This window comes from Myiozetetes cayanensis, unplaced genomic scaffold (genome assembly GCF_022539395.1).
Source record: "Myiozetetes cayanensis isolate MyiCay16 unplaced genomic scaffold, myiCay2020 scf5-8, whole genome shotgun sequence".
In the NCBI taxonomy this organism is placed as follows: Eukaryota; Metazoa; Chordata; class Aves; order Passeriformes; family Tyrannidae; genus Myiozetetes; species Myiozetetes cayanensis.
Genome location: NW_026087742.1, coordinates 90,348,167 through 90,363,258, shown reverse-complemented (window position 1 = coordinate 90,363,258; position 15,092 = coordinate 90,348,167). Strand labels below are relative to the sequence as shown.

The 15,092-nt window shown below is 42.5% G+C and overlaps 1 protein-coding gene across 1 annotated transcript; it reads right to left on the bottom strand.

Moving 5' to 3' along the window:
* Window positions 1-5,661: 5,661 nt before the first annotated feature.
* On the bottom strand, window positions 5,662-15,073 carry SOWAHC (sosondowah ankyrin repeat domain family member C). The gene has a single exon (XM_050331541.1). It carries the CDS (start codon window positions 14,987-14,989, stop codon window positions 13,475-13,477), a length of 1,515 nt encoding a protein of 504 aa, XP_050187498.1. The 5' UTR covers window positions 14,990-15,073; the 3' UTR covers window positions 5,662-13,474.
* Between the last annotated feature and the right edge of the window lie 19 nt (window positions 15,074-15,092).

Here is a 15,092-nt window from a genome sequence, read left to right as displayed (position 1 = left end):
CATGGAGTGTCAGACTTGCACAGTGACAATTGAGTTAATGGAAAAATTTAAATAAGCTAAAAACTAAATCACATGGAATGCCATGAGTTTAAATGTCTAAAATTCGTCTCCTGGGGATTTCTGGACAACAAATTCCAGTACTCTTTAACAGACAGTGAGAATGCTTTGAAAACAGATTTGAAATGAATACTTTTCTAAAAATTCCTCATCTCCTTTCACATCCTTTTACTTTCTAGCTCAGCTTTAGATAACATACTGGAACTATAATTTCTATAGAACTTGTCACAGGCAGTATATTCTGCCTACTGGCATTCACTCATTATTGAGATGAAGAATCTCAAATATTTCAATTTCTTTTATCAGAAAGTTAAGAATCTCTAATAAAATTACCAGCAATGAAAATATCTTCTATGAAAGTAAGTCCTGATTATCCAAGTTACCTGGAAGGAGGATAATGAAGATAATGGATATTTTGAATTACAAGTAGTTCAGAAAAAAATAAAAGGAAAAATTTATTTTGAGTTCCATCAAACCAGAAACCTTTCAGAAATGGCTGGTGAAATCAAAAGAAAAAATTTTTTGGAAAAAAATAATTTCAGGATAAATGAAATTTGTGATTTGGCCTAAAATGCATCACTGTTTCTGCTCTGAGCATTTTCATTCATATTTAACTTAGTAGAAACTAAATGTCAAGGAAATACCAAATCAGAAAGCTGAGCAGAAATGCATTTCATTTTGGAAAAGAGCAGACATGAAACAATTAAAAAAAAAAGAATTTTATTTTTCTTCTGAACAGACAGTAGCCCAGCATCAATTCGTGCATGTAAGTTGATTTCCAAGTGAGAAGAATTGAGAGCAGGAAGGGATGCAAACAGTCATAAGGAAACAGGAGTTGCAGGCCCTGCTGCCCATCTCTGGTGAGCATCCTGAGGGGCCCCAGTCCTGGCTGCTGGCAGGACTCAGAGAAAGTGAATCTGCCTGGGGCTCCCAGGCTGCACTGCACACAGAAGGAAACTTCTTGAGCCAACAGAAGAAAACCAAACCCTCTTGTTATGAAACAATTTTAATCTGATGAGGGAGAGACCTCCATGTGTACGTTAAAATAAACAGAAATTCTTACTGACAGCACAACCATTTAGATTTCCTGTATATATAGATTTAAGGAATAGCCACTAGAACACTGATTTTTTGTGACCCTTGCCCTTCCTGTTTGTGAGTGGCAGCTGAGATGCAGCCCTGATTCAGGGCAAATTCCAGAGCAACAGAGCCCCTCTCCCTCTCTCCCTCTGGGTCAGCTCTGGATGCACCAGCCTCTTGCCACTAAGAGCAGAAGGACCGAGGGTCTCAAGTCCATGTTCTGAGTGATTCTGCTGGGAAAATGTGAGTATTGCCTTGGTACTGACAGTCCAGGTGCAGCTCTGTTGCTCACCCTTCAATTTCACCCCAAATTTTCAAATCACTTTCTGTTTGATTTTCAATCCATGCTTCAGCCTGCTTCTCCTTTTTGATCTTCCTTAAAGTCCTATTTTCTGTGTTTGCAAAACCATTATCAAACAGCCATTTGCTGCTGCTAATATAAAGAAGGGAAAAACCATTTCTGCCAAAAACATATGAGAGATTCTTACTCTTAAGGGCAGGATGTCTCAGCCCTAAAACCTTATCTGCAAATGAACTGTACTGCCTTATAATAATTGTACCATCTTGATGTAGAAGTGTAGATGTAAAGAACCATCTGCAGGGGCATCTAATCTGATGGAAGGTGTGACCATAAGGTTTGTGAACGAACCTGTAAGGATAAAGCCTCACCTTCAAGTTTCAGAGGAAACTTTCCAATTGGAGTATTTTGGCATTATGTCATGATTTCAAAGGGCACATTATTGCAATTTAGTGTTTGTTTGTTTTCTGCATATACTATGTACTCTGTGGATTAAAAAAAAAAACAAGTATTGTGGCACAGGACAAAGCAAAGACACAATAAATATAAAATACAGCACAGAAATCCGATGGCAATCCCTCCACACAGTAGGAGACTAGCATTCAGCTAAACTAGTCTTCTGGTACAGCTGGTTCTGGCTAGTGAGACTCCATTGTTATTTACAAGCAAGCATATTTAAGTGATTAGGATATCTTCGTTCCATTTTGTTCTGATTTGGCTGGTCTCCCTGTACTTAGTGCTCTCTGAGCACACTTAAGGGACCAACCCTTTCATTTACATTTTCAGTTACACAAGAATTTTTTCATCAGGTCACTCTTCCGTGCATTGCCATGTGCCGAGTACTGCATTTGGAAGCATTTGATGGTCTCGAGAGAGGCGATGCTTCACTTGTCTTGGGAAGCAGAAGACAGAAGTCCTCACAGGCAGGAAGAACTGGGCTAGATGGAAAATGTATTAGCATAAATAAGATAAAAATTTAAGGCACAGAAATTGTAATTGCAAAATACATCTGTGTGAATTCTGGCATTAAGGGAATTCTGGAAACCACAAAGAAAATAACTGCCATTAGGCTGGGAATGACAGTAGAACAGGTTTAAACTAAACTACATTATGTGGTTTTTAGGATGCACCAAGAGCATGTGTAAACATTGAGGTATAGCTGTACAGTACATCTGAGGATTGCTAGCCATTTGCCACTGCCAGAAGGAGCAGCCCAGCCATTTTCTATTGGTCCTAGCTTTGTCCCTTCTCTCAAACCATCTCTGTGCCTCATATGAGAACTGGTGAGCCAATTCTCACCTGGCAGAAACTGCTCACCTTTTATTTTTGGCAGGGCTCTTTTTGGTCAGCACAGCAATTTCAATTGGTGCTTCATTCCATCAGATGAACACCAGAGCCAGTGCTTGGAACAGGTTGAGGGCTTTCACCCAGTGTGAGCAGTGCTGGCAGAGGGCTGGTACCTCATGTTCAGTGGCAAGGAGCACGTAGGTTGGCAGAGCTCTGTCATTCATATTGCAGCAGCTGGGAGCTAAGGTACATTAACTGTGCTCTGTGGCTGTGTAACTGGAGAGCCTCAAATGAGCCAGTCTGAGAGGTATAAAACTCCACAATTTTTCGGAAGGATTCATAATGTTGCATTGTCTGTTTGTCTGTGTAGAGCTTCTGAGGTTAGAGGAAAAAACAGTTTGTTTGGGGACATAGAGTAGTAGTTGGTAGGCATAATCTAAACAGTGTTAGAGTGCCTTTGGACTGAGGATTGCTCAAAGTTTGTCTTTTTTCTCCCCTCCCAGTTCCTGTGACTTTACAGCATAAACGTTTTTCATCATGTCAACAAACCAGCCTCAAATCCCAGGGTTTATCTCTTCCAAGAAAGCTCAAGGAGATAAATAATGCGAAGACAGCTGAAAGTGTCATTCAGATGCAACCACATCAGTATGGGTTACTGTTGGCATAGTGCATTTTTTCTTTGTAAGTGTTGCTGGTTTTGAGTTGGTATCAATACACAGCCTGTTCCCAAAAACACTGCAATGCCAGTTGCAGTTCCTGCCTCTTGTGCTGCTGTCCCAACTTGACACTCACTGCTGCTAAACTGCAGCAGAACTGAAATGCTGAGGAGTGTGCATAGGAAGGGACTTTCTGGAGTCTAAGCAAAGTTTTTAAAGAGAACAGCTTAAAACTGCAAATGTTTATGGGAGGTCAAGATTCTGTAGAAAAGACTGAGACTTTTAAAACAGCAAAGGAGATTTAGCCACATGTCTTTCATTCAATAGTACCAGGAAATCCCCACATCCAGCTTGGAAATTTTTGATATGAATTATTTAATTGCAGATGACAGTCTTCTTGAGCAATACTAGCTCCAGCTCTGATTCTTTTAAATACCAAATTCATAGACAATAATGATAGAAAACTAATACAGAAAAACTGTTACACACACAAATATGCTGAAGAATGACATTCTTTCCATAGTGATATAAAAAAAAAAGTTCTTGAACTCAAGCCAGGATTTAGGGGCTACAGCAGTGTAGAAACCTTGGCAGGATAAGGAGCACTGAGAAGGTTATTGTTGTTACTCTTTTTCTGGTAAAGCAGGAGCCAGTTCTGCTAGAGTTTACCTCAGTAATTTAAAAGGGAGCTTTTTGAATACTTCTACTTAGTTCTCTTATTGTTCTCTTAAACTTTTGACTACTTCTGGTTTCATATTTTTTTTGGTCAAAACCACAAAAATTTGTTAAGGAGGACTTGGTTAGTTCAATGTAAATTTTCTCTGCTTGCTTTCTCATCATTGTTTCTTTTAAATCTTATATGAGCAGAGGTTAGCTCGATGGGTTTAGAGCTTCAGTTCCCATTCCTTGACAATCCAAGCATGGGAGAACTGGAGTTCAATATAAAACTTAGAGTAAAAACTAGGGAGGTGTGTCTTCTTAAGTCATCTGTTGTGTTTTTCAATCAATATTCCTTTTTCTTTTGTCTTTCCCATTAATGACTGACAAATAGTTTGCAAAGAATGCTGCAGATGACCAGTGTTGTGTGCTGCAAAGTGTAATATTCCTCTGCCCTGGAAGCTCCCCAGTGTGAACAGCATTACCTATTTGTATAGAGTGCCTAAAAGGTTACCCTGTAACATGAGGTGAGGAAAAAATCTGTAGAATTCTTAGAATAGGAAAAAGGAACAGATTTGAGAAGAGATCCAATGAGAATTATTTCAGAATTATATAGAAAATTACTTTAGTTTTAGCTAGTCATACAAGATCCATCACCTCCCTCAAAGAACAGACCTGTGCTCTTCCCAATAACTTCAGAGAAAATGAGTAAGAACCTTTTGAGAGAGCTAGTAAGAAGGAAGTCCCTTTGTGGCTCTTGATTTCTAAATATTTCTCACTGTCTAAGTCAAAAGGTTCTTTCATAAAATCCTTGCTCGTCTTGTCTTGATCCCAAGGTGGAACTAAACTCCCCAAGCACCAAAGGCCTCAGATAGACCAGAATTCATTCCAAAGGCATCGACAGCTTAGCTTGCAGTTCTGTTATCAGGCTAAAGAGCCTCACCCTGCACCCAATTGGTTGGTTCCGCATACAAGGCTGGCAGTAGGATGGGGATGTAACAGAGGGAAACAATGTCTTTCCTGTGGAAGCCCAAATGGGCCTGCATAAGTATAACATCAAACCACAGTACAGAGTCAAGAACTGTGTTTCCAGATGCTTATTTGCTACTTCAGAGCTTTGCAGATGGGGAGGGTTCTAAAACATCAAACTCTTCTACTTTTTACCGTGGAGTAGCAGTTCTTAAGCTTTGAGACATGGAGTATTCTGTGGCAGAGCATAGAGGAGCACCTCGTTATTCACACACAGGTACAGGGCTTGTACATTAATATGGCTCTTTTGAAGTTAATTATCAGAATGTAACAAAAGAGATAAAAGTTGTGTGGAGTAATTTCTTGAAGTTATTCCATAATCTGTGGACAAACAACTGGCCTGCAATGCCATAATTTGGTGTGACGTGGCTTGTGGTGTGCAAGTCATGGAGAACTCTGACTCTCTATTGACTCATTACCATAACAATTTATGTTGGCTTACAAGTACTTACCCTCAGAAAGTCCTTATTCCCTCCTTTGACTTTCGAAAGATTAAAAAGAGTAACTGGTAATTTAATTTCTTTATGACCATATTAATCCTGTAGATCCTGCTCAATCAAGATGCTGATATTGCTGCTGATTAAATACAAGTTGACAGACACACGCCTACACCAAATTTATTCCTGCACTTGACATGAACAAAGTGTAGCTAAGCTTAAACATAAGGAAGTTCTAGTTAATCACAGCTCTGGAATTAAATAGCAGCTACGTACATAAATTAGTGTAATACAGAGCAATTCTCAGAAAAAATACCCTAAGATTTTATTATTATCACCCTGTGAGACTGAAATTTGTAATTTGCACTATAATTCCATCAGCTGTCTTTTCTTCTTCTGTGCACAATCAGATATAACATCACTATGTCATTAAAGAAACAATTATTCTAACAACATACTAATAAATGCCTTCTGTTAGATGCAGGATTTAGCCAGCAAACATAAATAGGCCCTTTACATCAATACCAGAGAAGATTAACAGTGACATTTTCATGTCACCCACTCATTCATGAATTGCCACATTGTCACTGCAAGCCACAGGGTGGAGGAAAAAAAAGGGAGACAACCAGCAAATGCAAAGTTATCATTCGTGGGAGTGAAGAAACTGTGACTATTTAAAGATGTTAGTGAAAAACTCTAAAATCAGCAAATGTTTGAATACCGCATAAATTCCATATTTATACTGTACGGTGAATATTTAATGAGAATTTGGTTGATCAGATTTTCTTTTTGGGGAGGATACAGTACTTCCTACATATACACGGCCTTCCTGTGTAGACTTGGACAACTCATACAGCATTTGTGTGCCTCTTATTTTCTCAGGCTTATAATTTTTGGGATATATTTCACAGCAGTATTTCCCATTCCCATATGTGGATTGTAAGCAACTTAGTAGTGTCTGTAGAGAATCTACAGATGCTCTGTATAGATGGGGTAATACTGCTGTTATGATGAAACCTGGGAACCTGAGGATCCTGTAATAACAATTGTCTTCTCACACTCCCCAAATCAAAAAACAGATTATAGCAAGCAGCAGGGTTAATCTGATTCATAACTGGTGTATAGTTAAAATTACCCTGCAAAATTAAACAAAAATTCAAATGCTGATTTTTTTAACAGAGGTTTTTTCCCTGCCATTTTTTCATAGATATCGGTGCAGGAACTCACATAGTAGGTTTTCTGTAGCACTCATCATTATGGTAGTTACCTATCAAGCCCAGGATATAAATGCAAGTTGTCAGCTAAAGCCTTGAAGCCAGTCTTGCAGTCACACACTGATTTTCACATATATTCATCGACTAGGTTGGGCTTAAGTTCTTCCTAGGAATATTTTATCAGTTAAGCCTGAATCCAATTGTGTTGTTTAAACAAAGTTTTAAGGATATATGTTTGCAAATTTAGGCTAAAAATATCCCTTGAGTCAATCAAATGAGTTGACTGGCTCCCAGGAAAGTCATAGTGAGATATGAGGGAAAAGTAGGAAAACAGCCAAATTACAGCCAAAAGCTGTAATTCCTTTTCTTTTTTTCATGTGTGCACATACATACATACATACATACATACATACATGAATGATTCCTGCGTGGCTGCCACCATTTGAGTAGGTTGCAAAGATTCAGTGGGTGAGGAGCTACAGCCTTTCTTGTATTTAGACAATATTATGGGATACTGACTGTGCAATGTCATCAGCACAAGTTTTGACCAGGCACCAGGAAAAGGACCCCTGAAGAGCACCTTTGTGGAATGTGGAACAATAAAATCATTCTGTGATTACAAAGAAAGGAGTTGTTGCCCTGTACTGATTAGTCACCATGTGTGCTGGCATGTTTGAGATGGTTTACGGTTTTTTCCCCCTTCTTCTTACGTCAGGCATTCAGTTTGAAGGGTGTGTAGGGAAGTTAACTTTGATTAGTCATCTGTAAAGTTACAATATTCTACTTTTAATACGATGTGAGGCACAGTTTTCCAGAATTTGGATTCATCTACATAGGGATCACAGGGCACTCACCAGCAAAAGAGGATGAAGTGGGCATTCAGGTTAGTCAGAACTCCCATTTAGGACCCATTATAAAAGATAATAGTCTTGACATGGCTAGTGGAATAATCATTGGAAATCCTATGAACTATGTTAAGTGTTTCTTATACACCAGTGTTGCCTTTAAGGTACACAACACTAAAATCATGGAAGAGAAACTGTGGTAACTGCGGTCCTTTCCCACATTTCCCCACTAACTTCTTCTTGTCTCTGTTATAATTAAAATGCTACATGTGGAGACCTCTGTTATCAACACAATTTTTTTTGTTCTCATTCCTGAAATTTAAAGTAGAAAAGGAAAGCTTATGTTTAGTTTTTCCATGTAATTCTTAATCAAGAGATTTCTTTATCTGAAGCATCCCTATTTTCTGAGCTGCATTCCTTTAATTATAGTCTCCCAAACTGTCACAGTGATTTCTGTAAGACAGTATGCCATGGGTAACAAGGAAGAGAAATAGCAAATATAGATGTCCTTATACGTTCAAGTGTTACAAACATGTTTTCTGGTACTTTGATGCTTTATGTCATGCAGGTTTTGTGTCCAGTGAACAGAGATAACTTTATAGCCTGCACAGTCCATTTTGTCTTTCTGTATTTAAAGTAGTATAAGGGACAGTACCTCTTTAGTACGAAATGACTCAAGGGACTTCTGTGCCCCAAAATGTATTGAAGACATCCTTTACCTCTTTTTGAAAAGAAAAAAACCCTGCTAACTCCTTCTCATGCTCCCCAGTAACCTAGGAGAGCAGACAGTTTACCACTGTCTACGTAGAAGGGTGGGTGCACCTAAACGCACGAGAATGGTTCATTTGGCATGACTGATCTAGCTGAAAGAACGCAGAATGCTTTTGCACCTTGACCCGAGTATTACCTGCTCTAAGGGCAACTCTTTCACATGCCAGCAGCAGCTTTACTCCTGGCAAAAGTCTCAGAACACAGTTTCTTCAGGTTTTACAACATAAGATGAAATATCTCTAACACAGTTTTATTAAAACCAAACACAAACCTGATAGGTTGCCTCAGTTTTCCCAATAATGTGTATTAGGACACACCAGTATTAGATTTGGCTAAACTGAAAAATCACAGAAGATAAATTCTGGAACAGCTGCAAAATAATGTGTCATTATAACAAAACTGGAAATTCAAAATTGTATGTTCCATCTTTTTCTGTCAAACTGTACAGTTTTAACACAAACTGAAAAGCTAGTTCCTCTCTCAAATCCTAATTTTAATCTCAGACTTCTTCCTTCTCCCCACCCTCAGTAGAGGACATGAAAAAAATGACAGTATGCACCTTCTTTTTAATTCTTCAGTGTCAACAGGGAAACAAAATGCATGACTAAGATACCCTTTTCTGGATAAAGTCTCTGAAGTTTAATCTATTGCCTTCAGGTTCATATGCATTCCTATAAGTCAAGGCATATTAAGTCAGGACTGTAATCCCGTTAGTCCTCCTTTCTAGCTAATGGAAAAAAAAGTCAGCAATGCAATGCTGAAGGGTTTCTCTTCCAGTGAAAAGCCTAAAGTGAAGTGTGTTCATTCTGATGTTTCAGGACTCTCCTGCAACAGCTGTAGCTACACTCAACACAAGAGTTGTTTGCGCTTTTGCAAACAGTACTAGTCACACTAAGAAATGTTGGTAAGAGGGCCAACTACAATACTTAGCATCAGACATTAATTTACATTAGAGCTCTCAGCACGTCAGCTTTCTCAACTATTACTCTGCAGGAGAAGGGAAATACGTTTGGATACAATTTTCTAAATTAGCAAGCCATTGCATGATCAGCAAGGTTCACATAGATTGCTCTCCTACCAAGTCCTCCACCTCTCCCATAACCGCAAGCTGCTTCCTGCATGCCTCTACCCTCTCCTAAGTTTCCAAGAACACTTTCCCCGTCCCTTCTACTCTCACTTGTGTCACCGTACTACTGATTTGGGGTTGCTTGGTGCATGCATCCTGATCCACCAGCATGGTAACAGCTGAGACTTCTTCAGTCTAAGCACAAATCTGTATGTCTGTCGGAGGAGTTACCAGCCGCACAAGGTTTACTAGTTTTAAAATATCTTTTGGTAAGGCGGCAGCTTCTAAGAATTTTTAAATATACCAAGATCCCACCAGTCTAGCTTGGTAATGAAATGAAACTTCCTTTTAGAGAAACCACCAGCTGTACTTAAGACATGTTCCAAAATACCTTAATCCTAAACCTTTTTTAATTAGGTATTGACCTGTACACAGTGACCAAAACTAGTATTAGTCTTTCCAGGGTCAGAGATATTAAGCTGCACAGAAGTAAGGTCAGGATACTATTTTCAGTTAAGCAATGCCACTCTTCCAGGCCCTTATTTAGACATACTTGTCTACAACAAAAATTGTTGTGTCTTCATTTGCTTTGACATGAGTTATTAGAGAGTAACTGCCAAAGAAAAATGTTACTTCTTGCAAACAACTCAACTGTATTTTTTCTATGTCTTACTCTTTGAGTGCTAGATGGCATCAGACATCTCGATGATAAAAAAAACAACACAAAACAGGACAGAGTTTTAACACCCAATATGCACATAGCACCTAAATATGTAGCATAGAGGAGCTGACTCAAGCATAAACAATTCATGGGCTCTTTTATTTTGTAAGACCAAAGCTTACAGATTCTTAACTCAAAATCATTCAGAGAGACACCCATAAAAAGTGTATTAATAAAAACTGACTCTTATTTTTTTTTCAAACTTAAGGTAAAACAAATGATACCAAATGTTTACATTACAGTCTTGCCACCTTACACACGTCATAAAAATTGAACACATCCAGTAACTTCAGACGTACCATTTAAAACATACCAGTAAGTGCTCCAGTTTTCTGTACCATACAACTTTATTTCAAATTCACATCTTTCTAGGCAACGTATCCAAAATATTTGACTCAAGTGTACGTTTAGACTGTAAATATCTTGAAACAGAGTCCCATCTCAAAAAACCCCATTAAATTTTAGCTCATGTTATAAAAAGTAACCATGTGGAATGTGACAATTGTGAAATCAAAGTGCTTTATTCCCATAGCGCAGACAGACACAAGTGGTTATCTAGCCATTCCTCATTGTATCTCAGACAGATCATCAACAGAGATGTTTGCTCTGTTGCACCCCACCTTGCAAAGACCTTTGGACCGCTGTGGTGAAATTTCATTAATTGACAGATGAACAGTATCAGTGGACCAACAATTTCACTCTGATACATCAAATAATGAGTTATAAATGAGGCATCTTTTTTACTATTTTTCAAGTTCCCTTACTAATTACAAAAGTTCTACTGTATTATGTAAGATTATGTTCCAGTTAGTCTCTTCAAATCCAAGGTGTGCTATATTCAAAACCCTCAAATTATATCCCAGAACCAACAGCTATCTAAAACTCAGTATTTTTGTGCAATTCTTTGCTATTTGCATGTGAAGAGAGAAACCCTTCACCCACCAGCTTGTATGAAACAACTACAAACTCAAAACAGAAAAGCTACTTTAATAAGGTCTGGACATTGGTAGTTGCGTGGAATATGTCTTCAATTGAGCTCATGTTGCAAGCATTCGGTCAGAAAACTTCCTTCCTAAAGAAGTCTAAAAAGCGATTTATCTTCCAGAGAGAAGGAAGTTTAAGACTTAGGCATTTAATTTTCTTTTCTGTTGCAACAGAGCTAGCTCTATGCTATAATTTGTATGATTGGTCCCTCCCTCTGTTTCAGACACTTCATTGTTACATAGGTGTACAGCTTAAATGGGAAGGGTCAAGGGAAAATTTCTGGTCCCATCCCACAGATGTAAAGAAAGTGCTTTGCAAGACTGATTTTATCCATCTCATTTGTGGCAACCAACCCAAAATGAAGGCACGTGAAATCTATATCAATATAGCTTATAAGTTATAAACTAAAGCTGAATCTCCATATAATTTCTAGTCTTTCTGCACAAAAGTAATGACCAGCACCTACACAGAGATTCAATTTTTTAAAATGTAACTTTTCCCAGAAATAGTTAAAGTGTCACTTGCATGCCTATGCAAACACTGTCATTTATTAGTTTTGACACAAAGTGCGGAAATAGGTAATTTATCTGCATGGGAAGTCTAAAGCCAATGCATTGGCAGCACTTCCTCTTCCCCTGTTGCTACAAGAAATGCAAGCCAGCAGCAAGAGCCACACACAGCTGTTACCTTGAAAGTGCACAACTCCCAGCAGCAGTTCCCCTGTGAGGTGTTCTACAGCTTGTGGCATGCAGTTAAACAGAGTCTCGAATTTGGATTTTAACATGTCAAAGCCTATCTACTTTTGGTTAGCTACTGGCCAGACATGCACATGTATTCTAGGAAGCCAACTCGAATCATGCTTTGACAAATGTGGCATTGAAACAGGCCAAACCTTAACACTTAAACACAGATGAGCTGCTACCTTGAGTAGCATTCAGGATCCAGGGTCAGCTAGATTTCTGCCTGCTAGATTTCACTGGAATTGCTACATTTAAAGCAGAGAAACAAGATTCAAGGTTTCCGAAAGCTTTAGCAGACGGATAGGCTCGTCAATCAGATTAAGACTTACTAGGTTGTTAAACAACAGCTCAAAGCCTTGGTTATCATTTCTCTAGAAAAACAGGTTTAAAAGAACTCAAAAACCATTGCCATCACTTAACTAGATTATCATATGTAATTATACTGCTTCACTCAGAATGATAAACAAGGATAGAGTTTCAGAATTCTAGCTTTTCACCCCATGTGTGAATTCACACACCTTCCTTTTATTCCCCCCTCTTTTTTATTTTTCTCTCCATTTCTGCACAAAGTCAGTTGAAGGGACTGGCACACAAGTTATTAGTGAACGCAGACATGTACATGACCATATTAGAGTTTCATGAAGATTTCATGCAATGGTGTCTTGCTCTTCTATTCTAAAAGAGAACAACTTTCACAGGTAACACATACAACACAATTTTCTGATTTTAAATGCAGTGAGTTACACAAAGAATATTAATAGGAATTGACCAGACTTAATAACTGGAACTGCGCTAGGTCTGGCACTTGAGAATTCACAGTGATTAAAATAAAACTGCTTTGCCTAAGACAAAACATAAGATACCAAATATATAAAAACTCTTTGCTTCTATTATCTTGTATTAATATTCCAACAGCAATAAGCAAGCTCAGTAGTACCTCAGACAGCAGAGACTTCTGCACATAGTTAACTTTATTCATTGTTTGCAGAGCAATAATTTTTTTAAAAAATATATTCATGATGTCAAATCAAGCAATTTTCAATGCATAAAGTCAACACAGGCTCAAGTCTTTGATTCTGACAGGAAACCATTCTCTACCATGTCATTTTGGGTACCCAACTCCACACTGTGCCAGGTGGTATTGCTGTTAAAGAGAAACTTAAGGTATACTTGCGTATTACTGAAGTGTTCTGGCAGCAAGTTGTTTGCCAGCATAGTACCAGGTGATAATACAGGAGTAAAGCATTTGCCCTTTTCTTTCCCCCTCAACTCTCTAATCCTAGTAGATCCACTAACACAGGATTATGATACTGAAGCCTGCTTTTAGAGAGAAAGGAGCACAGCTTTGAAACACCCCAGCGTTTCTCAGCCCATCCGCTGGCTCTCATTTCAGCACCGAGGGCCCAGCCAAAGCAGCTGCTCTCGGGAGCTATGAGCTCCCAGAGCCCCGCTGACCCACTGGGCTCACTGTGACACCACCGAACTGAGAGTTAAAGCAAGATACTCAGGACCAATCTGGCTGGAGTCTACGAGTGTAAATGAGCACCCACTCGTACCTGCCTCACCTTCTGTGCTACACCTTAGGGCACTTTGGTCCATGCACCCACCTCCCAGACCTCCTGCTCCGCGGCCTTATCCAAAGACATTGGACTTTGGCCTGAGCTTGAACGACGTTTTGAGGGATTTCTCCTCATGCTCTTCTTCCTCGGTTTCACCACGAAAGGAGGGCGTGTTGTGGATGATCTGAGTCCTGAAGCGGATCTTATTAAGCCGAGGTTTCATCCGTCCACTGCTGGAGGCTTTCCTCGTCATCTCCTTGCCCTTGCCTGGCACTGCTGCCCCGTCGGTGCCCTCAGCTTCCTCCCCAGTGCTGTGATGGTGGTGGGAGAGCCTGTAGTTCATGAGGTTGGACGGCAACACCTTGGACAGCCTCCAGCGCCCGCTCCCATTGCCAGCATTCCCTTCCTCCTCTTCCTCCTCCTCCAGGGCCCCCACGAGGCTCCGCATGTCGCCCGAGGTGCTGCGGTGCAGGTACTGCGCAGCCTTGCGCCCGCTGTAGTCGCGGATGTCCACGTCGGCGTCGTAGGCACCCACGAGCAGCTTCACCACCTCGGCGTGTCCGTGCATGGCGGCGATGTGCAGCGCCGTGTGCCCGCCGCTCGTGCGGGCGTTGATGTCCACGGGCAGCCGGTGCCGCTGGGCGAAGTTGACCAGCGTGGCCAGCAGCTCCTGCCGCCCGTGCTTGGCGGCCCAGTGCAGCACCGTGAAACCGGTGATGAAGTCCCGCTTGCAGAGCAGCGTCGGCTCGCAGCTCAGCAGCCCCTCCAGGCTCTCCCACCGACCGTCCGAAGCCGACAGCATCCAGGCGTGCTCCAAGGGGTCCAGAGCCACGGCGCCGGTGGTGCTCCCCTCCTCCTCGGCGGACGACGAGGCCACCGAGGCGCTGTCCGAGTCGCGGCCGCGGCCCCCGCCGGGGAGGGCGCCGCGCTTCAGCTGGGGGGAGCCGCCCCGCGCCCCCTCCCGCAGGCTCCGGCGGCCGCCGCTCTGCGCCGCCGCCCCGGGGGCACCCTCGGCCGCCGCCGCCGCCTCCGCCGGCGGGGGCCGCCCCGGGCCCTCCGCTACCGCGCTCTCCTCGCCACCGCCTCCGCCGCGCCCGGGCGGCGGCCCCCGGCGGGAGCCCCTCCGCTGGACCCCGGCCACCGCCGTGCTTGGCCGGGGCGGCTCTCCCCGCCGCCCCGCGGGCTGCGGGCGGCTGCCGGCATCCTCGCCCGCTGCCGCCGGCGGCGGCGCCTCCTCAGCGCCCGCCCGCGGCGAGGGCGGCGGGCTGGACCGCTCCGCGCTGTTTCTCACCGCCGGCGGCGGCTCCTGCTCCCCGGGGGTCTCGGTGGCGGCGGCCGGGGGCTCCGGGGCGCAGTACCGGCGGCGGAGGTGCACGTACTTGACTCCGGTGCCGGGCTCTTGGCGCACGGTGGCCACGGCGTTGACCAGCTCCTTGAAGCGGTGCCGGGCGGCGGCGCGGCGGGCGGGCTCCGCGGGGCTCAGCCACTCCCGGAAATGCTCCAGTAGCTCCGCGTTGCGCGCCCTCCCGCCCCGCTCCGCCAAGAACCGCACCACCGACTCCTGCCGCAACTCCGCCGGCTCCGCCATCGCCGCCGCTACCCCATCGCGCCGCGCCGCTCCTCCTGCTGCTGATGCCGGTGGTGGCGCGGGCGCGGCAGAGCCGTCGCTGCCCTCGCCCCTCCTCCCGGTG

Excerpts from the sequence above, each read along its gene's own strand:
- SOWAHC (XM_050331541.1), bottom strand. The coding sequence starts at position 14,989 with ATGGCGGAGCCGGCGGAGTTGCGGCAGGAGTCGGTGGTGCGGTTCTTG.